Raw genomic sequence first — 7,500 nt, 5'->3', positions numbered from 1 at the left:
CAGTGTTGACCCTTCTTTTTAGACCTCTGCAATCCGCCCTGGTATGCTGTCAATTAACTTCTAACGGAGTTAATTTAATTGAAATTGATTTGTCCAAACAGCGAAGGCCACAAAGTCTCGACTAAAGTGCTGAGTTACAAATATCTATTGGTGATGACAGACATAAGCTGGACTTGGCTCAGGTCAAGCGTACTGGTTAAAGGAGATAAGAGTTAGGCTAAGGAATGCTTATTAGAAAAATCCACAGTTGTAGTTATTGGATTTAACATCACCACTGATCTCTGCCTTTAGGAACTTTAAAGAAATGGGAGAGCTCGTTAGTGAGGATACACAGTTGTCACAGCGAAGCATCTGACTCTTAACCATCAACTAGAGTTTTTCTCTAACTACACCTTCAATGAAGAAGTAAAATGAACGAAATGGTCCTTAACACCCGACATGTCCTGGGTGAGACTACGGTGTAAAAGGCTTAAAAAAAAAAAAAAAAGGTCTGTGTGAAGCTTGGCTTGGCCTTGTGAAGCTCATTATTGACTCGTTTGGAGGTACTGTCAACCTTGAGGGCAATAATGTGTGTGTGTGAGTGTGTGAACTGATACTTCAACAGCACGTATTCAACCGCACTAAGGACCTGTGGGTGAGATGCAGGTGTGAACATGCAAGAATTCAAAATATATGCAACTGCTTTGCTGACTGTGTACATTTCTGCCACCCAAAAAATGCAAATAAATGCATCCATGCATTGATAATAAAGGGCATGAATGCGTTACAAGCTCCTATGCAAGTAAAACTGAGTGTGAGTTGCTGTGCATGAGTGTGTGAGCGAGTGTGCATGCCCCTATGTGTGTGAGGTATGTAGATGGTGTGATCTTGTATGCGATATCTGTGACGACTACTGATAGCGAGGGCAAACACACACACACACACACACACACACACACACACACAACTTCCTCTTCCCCTTTTGAGCAGTAAATCTGTCTATTCAGAAATGCATGTTGGGTCATGGTCAACATAAGGGCACCTTTTCAAAGTCAAATCCCGACCACAACGCTGGGCTAGTACTGGAGACTGCAGGGAGGTCAGTCTGTGTGTTTGGACAAGCTTTGCAGTTTGCCAGCGCTTAACTTGGCCTATTGTCAACCATTACCATGAAATATTCCAAAACACCTTTCTTCAACATTATCTTTGGCAAACACATAAAACACACGCCCACACACAAAGAGGAATAATAAATGAACTCACCTCTGAAAGGACGACTTTGACAACAAGAAAGGCACTAGTCACAAGAGTGGTTATCTGTAAGGAGAAGCCAAATAAGATAAGTTAACACAGGAAGCTCTGCAATCGCACCGGGATTACCAGTATGCAGTTCCAGGTGGTACACAATCTCCTTGTCATGTGATTGAACAAGGTGCTTATCTGTGTCAGCATCTGCAGTATGTATGTGTATGTGTGTGTGTGTGTGTGTCATGTCTTACCGCAATGACCCACCAATGCCTCAGACGCACAGCAGCATACCCAAGCTGCAAACACAAAAACCTGAAAAGAGCTAAGAGCTGGGAAAGACAATGGGAAGAGAGGTGGACACAGAGAGAGAGAGAGAGAGAGAGAGAGAGAGAGAGAGAGAGAGAGAGAGAGAGAGAGAGAGAGAGAGAGATAGAAAGAGAGAGAGAGAGAGCAGAATAAAGAGAGGGAAAAGAAAGATATAGAGACAGCATTAACATTTCATAAAAATAAACACACACCAACGCTTACAAAACAAACAATACATGTAAATATGAATGAAACATGTGTTCACCACACTGTGTGCTACATTGACAGCATAGTCCCATATGACGCCAGAGTATATACACACTAAACTACACTGCGGTCTGGCCTGTGTCCATGGCAAACATTATGGTGAGCTCAATGGTGCAATTTGCTCTTGAAAGCTCCTGACCCAGTTTACATAGCACTGGACCATTCTCAACCAACATAATCAACCAGAAACAGAAACCAAGCTTTTTTTTCTTTTCTTTCATTGGGGAACGTCCAGCTTCCCTGTACCCAGTTCCTGTGTTGGCTTTCCTTGAAGTGGTCATGTGGTTTGGGGCTAAAGAGCTTAACAGCTTTTTTGATAATGTTTGAAAAAGGCTCTGGTTTAAGTAATAGTGGTACACAACTGCTTTGCATGAGTGATGATCAGACCGACACTGACGGGAACTGAGTAACTGAAGAGAACGAGGAGAACGAGGGGGAACGAGGGGGAATGCCACAGAGATTACCGTCAAATCTCAGTGGGGTTATTAGCATATCTTAATCAGTCTTTTTGTGGGTAAGTTCAAAGGTCGCCTTGATTAAATGCTCCACGGTACTTACGAAGATGTCGAAGAAAGAAGACTTGAAATTGTACTCGACCACCTCAGCCTGTAGACTCTCCCAAATGTTTTTATTGATCTGATCAAGAGAAAAGACAAAGTTTTTATTGATCTGATCAAGAGAAAAGACAAAGTTTTTATTGATCTGATCAAGAGAAACAAGACCAACAGTTGACACAGGAAGGACAAAGAAGGAGGGTGTTCATCTATACAATGGCACATATCCTGCCATGTCAGACCATACATTTACATTCACATAGGTCAGGAGGAAACTAAAAAGTGGAAGTGGAAAAACATAGAGTCGCTTCTCAGTAACAAATCATCCACCGTTTTTGCAAGCAGAGGATTCACTCCAACAAAGCCACAGTCTCATGTGGGGGGCGATAGTGGTTCAGGAGGCATGAACGGGTAGATATCTGAGGTGTTCATCTAGAAAGCACTTTGAATGTTCTACGAGTAGGGGCAAAGGCACCTAACCCCGATCACTGCTCCCCGGGCACTGCCAAAGGCAGCTCACTGCTCCGGGTTAGTCTGTAACTTCACTTCACTGTGTGTGTGTGTGTCACTTCCCTGGATGGGTTAAATGCAGAGGTGGATTTCAGAGTGTGTGTGTGTCTACACCACCTCTGCCATAGAGAGGACTTTCCCTTTCACTTTCACTTAGAAAAGCGCTCCATTGACATGCAGTCCATTTACATGGCAGCTTGCTTTTTCAATTTTTTGCTTTTTTTAAACATTTTGAGACACTGCCTGGGTGGTAGCGAGAGAAAGATGCCGAAAAAGGGAAGATAAACGAGAAATGAGATGGTGTGAGATAAGGGAACAGAGATATGAGGTGCAAACAAGGGGGTCTGGGGAGAAGCAAACATGTCAGGTGTGAATGGATAGGCCCAATAACACAGTAGTACGTTCACCCTCCTTCAACGGTAAATGTCAGTCCGACTTTAAAGTCAAGGTAAACAGATTCATTAGATGGCCGGCACGACCAGTTTGTTTCTATAGCGTATTTCATTCACAAAGTGCAATTCAAAGTGCTTAACAGTATACTGTATTGACAGAAAACACTTTTTACAACATAGACAAAATCAGGCTACAAATGAATTCAACAGGTACAACAGAACTCTTCTGGAATGTAAACATCACCTGACACAGCCAGGCACTTACGTTCAGCTCAATGATCCAGAGAAGGGAGATGAAGAGGAGGTCAAAGGTGACGAAGAGGCAGAATGTGCGCCGGACGTCTGAGATGGCCCTCCGCTCAGCCAGGGGGGTCGGTAGGTAGTACGGATAAGGGATGGAGAGTGAGGCCTGCGAGTAGGAGGCATTGAGGGAGGCAATGGCAGGGAGGCTCCCCACAAAGTCATTGTGGTCCAGTCCACCCGGCATGCCTTCTGACAGGGGGAGCACGCCACTTGGGAGGGAAATGGGGAAGCACTGAAGACAAAACAGCAGAAAAATTGTGGAAGTGGTTAAGCAACGGTTTAAGGATAAGACTAGCCCATGGCTATTGTGTGGATCAAAGATTATTAGACACCCTCACTCACAATTCTAACATCACACCTTCAATGTAAGTTGTGACGCATGTTTTGGTCAAATAGACTGATAAAAAAAGCAGCTGTCACATGCACGTCTTTCGGACGTGCGGTACTAGACGATGTCACTCTTCTACAGTAGTCTATCAAGTTATGCACTCGTGAAAGATACAACAACACGCAAACAAACAAATCATGATAACTTGCCAGCATGAACAAACAAAGCGAGGAACAGTGGACTTTGCTATGGTGTGGATATGCTGAAAGACGGCTCTATACTGATTGGATCAAAATCACTGTATCATTAGAGGGAACTTATTTCTTCGTCAAGCCAATTCCATTAGCCTATTTTTTGTAAATACAAAGTAACATGTGACCTGTGTGTTGTCACAAACCTCTGACAAAAACAAAGACCTTCCGTTATTACATAATCGACACAGTTAAGACCGTTTCTGGTTCTGTAAACAGACCATTACATCAGAACTTACCAGGAGTTGTTGCAGGTTTATCAAAAGTTGTCTGGCGCACTGCAGCCCGTTGCTATCGAGCTAACTCATTTCCATTGATATCCAAACGTAACGACAGCTTGCTAATACAAGTTAGCCAAAGATAGAAACGTCCCTGTGTACCCCTAGTACACGTTGGAAGGGTTTTTTCAGAAATAGATGATACCATTTCTAACAAACTAGGCCTTACTGGCTGAACTCACAGCAAACTAACGTTAGCGTTTGGTGTCTTGCCTGACTGAGATAACTCGGCATGCAAATGCTGGTAGGCTTAATGTCGTTACATTTTATCGCACTTACTGCCACCATTCTCCCAAAATGCTACCATTTTTAGGGCACTGACTCAGTGCAGACAACAATATCCCAAACTGCACCGTTATTACCCAGCATATCCCGCAAACTCACCTGATTATTTGTATTGCATCGCGGATCAGCTGCTCGGTTTCTTCCGGGAATGCCGCGTTTTGCCGGATGCGGGTTACTGTGTCACTTCCGCAAGAGCAACTCTCATGTGTTTTGGGTTGACTTCACATCTGTACATTGAAAATCCTTTGCCCACATTCATTTTAAAATAATCGCAACTGTAAAGGTTAACGACGATAATTACTATTTTTAAAATCATTAAGTTTTATAATCATGGCACAACTACATTAACTCTGTACTGGACCAATTTTGCTTTTGCTGGCTCGCTGATTTAATGTGCTTAGGAGACCCCTCTCTCTTATGGCACTAGATTATTTTTTGCCTATTAGAGAATACCTTAAGTTTAAGTGCCTACTAGGCCATATCCCTACAAAACTACTTAAACACGCACTTCCTCATTAGATAAGACACTACTTAAAGTAAAGAACAATTCACTCATTTTAGGATACGTCTATACGTCTACGTCTAGACAATAAGCCTATATCCAAACTTTACCTATGCATGAAACCTGACAAAAATGTACAACTGGAAATTTTAACAACTTCCTGCTCCTTAATTCAGATACAACTGAGGTTATGCTTGTAGGCCCTACAAAATGTAATGACATTATCTAGACATCTATCCACAATCGATGGAATCTCATTAACATCCAACACTATAACGAATCCTTGCTTTTATTAAATTATGACTAGACAACTGCAATGCTCTTCTGTACAGATGCAACTCAATAAAGAGCCTCCAAATTATACAGAAAGCTGCTGCTTGCACACTTACTAAAACAAAACATATATGAACATATCTCACCTGCACTGTCCTCCCTGCACTGGGTCCCTGTCAAAAGTACAATTGATTCCAAAGTACTCCTTCTAATGTAAAAATGAAAAGCTCCAAATTACCTCAAGGAATTAGTCGTCCCCTAGAGCACTTCATTCACAGAGTGCAGGTCTCCTTCAATATCAAAAAGCCCAGTAGGAGGCGGAGCCTTCTGCTATCGAGCCCCCCCCCCCCCCCTCCTATCAAGCCCCCCCTCCTGTGGAATTATCTTCCTGCCTCCATCTGAGAAGCAGACACCCTTTCCATCTCTAAATCTACACTACAGACATTCCTCTTTAGTGCATCCCATAGTCATGAATAATGCATCAATAACCCAACACCTGTTGCAACATTCTTCATACTTCCGTGTTGTTGTGTTGAGCAGGAGTGCAAGAGTATACCTGCATCAAGTCAGCCAACACAACTAATCACAACTCTGCTAAACTAAACATATACAATTCCCAATATCAATAAAATTGGGCTATAGGCAACATAGACCTGTGGTACTGTGAAGGAATGCTCTTATGCATCCCAGGTACACCATGCAGTGTGTGTTGCAGCTGTCGCCAAACAGTTGTGTATCCTGCCACCCTTGGTATCCTTGTATAACTACACATCGCATGCACCACAGCCAACCATAACTAAATATATAACTCATCAAAACAAACATTAACAAAATTCCCATGCACCTTTTACGGGCAGCCTCTCCCTCTCCTTCTACATCATATTATGCTGATAAAGTGGACATATTACCTACTGTTAATTGTTTATCTAAATGTATCTATTTATCTGTTTATTAAATTGATGGTTACGAACCGTATTTTCTCCCTCTTATAGCGAGATCTTTGCACGCTAATGCCGATGGCTGTGGAGACATTGTTCCTTTTCAACATATCCATTAAGTACATAAGCCACGTATCCACAGCCGAACGCTACCCGCACATTTGAGAGAGGAAGAGAGAGAGAGAGAGAGAAATACAGAGAAACACAAATGTGTCTTTCTTCCTCTCCTAGTCTATCTCTGCTGTGGGATGCTGCTGTAGTCTCTACACCTGGTCTACTTGCAGAAACCCTTGGCCTACACCTATCCACCCCTACCACACTGTCATGCGTTTATTCTACCCCCATACTCAGTGCTAGCCTTTACCTGCGATGTAAACAATTGCGACCATCAACATAGTTTTCTGTTTCATTGCTGTACTTACCCTCCCTCTTATAGTAATATTAACCTTAAGAGCACACTGAATACTCACTAAGCTGTTCTACAATACTTGAATGCTTTCTCCCAACCTTATCCACTATCAACGTTGTATGTATCACATACTATGTTATGTTTGTTATGTATAAAATAACCTGTCGTCTTGTTTTGTGAAGGTTGTGACACTTCTTTCAATGTGATTCTACATCCTCACACACCCACACCCACAGAGAGAAAATCCTATCCATGTATTTCTATAACAAAGAACAAGAAGTCGTAGTTAATTTCACTGAATATTATAATTGTTTCTCTGTTTCTACAACTTTACAAGTGTCAGAACTGAATTAAAATAGCATAGATTAAAACAAACAGGAATGAATTCAAAATAAGCTCAAATAAATGAGAGGAATGAGAAGGTTACAGACATCAGCATTGCCATGGGCAGACTGGGGTACATCGGAGAGGAGAGAGAGAGAGTCACGGATTCAAGGAGGGAATCAAACAAAACTATGACAAGTTATCCGACATGCACTCCAGAAACCTCTAGGTCCCTTATCAGTAAAGTACTTCAGCCATTGGCTAGGTCTCAACAGTCATACATGTTCAGTCATTGGCTAAGTCTCAACAGTCATACATGTTCAGTCATTGGCTAGGTCTTAATAGTCATACAT

General features: G+C 42.3%; 1 protein-coding gene across 1 annotated transcript in view; it reads right to left on the bottom strand.

Annotated features, from left to right (window-relative positions):
• stard3 (StAR related lipid transfer domain containing 3) overlaps window positions 1–4,851 on the bottom strand; it is an 11,438-nt gene extending 6,587 nt beyond the window's left edge. The window contains exons 1-5 of the mRNA XM_080856705.1: window positions 4,801–4,851; window positions 3,522–3,791; window positions 2,359–2,436; window positions 1,479–1,556; window positions 1,243–1,296 (exon numbers count right to left, since the gene is read on the bottom strand). Of these exons, the coding sequence (XP_080712831.1) occupies window positions 1,243–1,296; window positions 1,479–1,556; window positions 2,359–2,436; window positions 3,522–3,743 (432 nt within the window). The 5' untranslated portion in view covers window positions 3,744–3,791; window positions 4,801–4,851. The remainder of the gene's footprint in view (window positions 1–1,242; window positions 1,297–1,478; window positions 1,557–2,358; window positions 2,437–3,521; window positions 3,792–4,800) is intronic.
• Window positions 4,852–7,500: the final 2,649 nt, after the last annotated feature.

This window comes from Sprattus sprattus (genome assembly GCF_963457725.1).
Source record: "Sprattus sprattus genome assembly, chromosome: 18".
NCBI classification, from domain to species: domain Eukaryota; kingdom Metazoa; phylum Chordata; class Actinopteri; order Clupeiformes; family Clupeidae; genus Sprattus; species Sprattus sprattus.
Note: the sequence above shows the minus strand (reverse complement) of the source record. Positions and strands in the feature narration are given on the sequence as shown.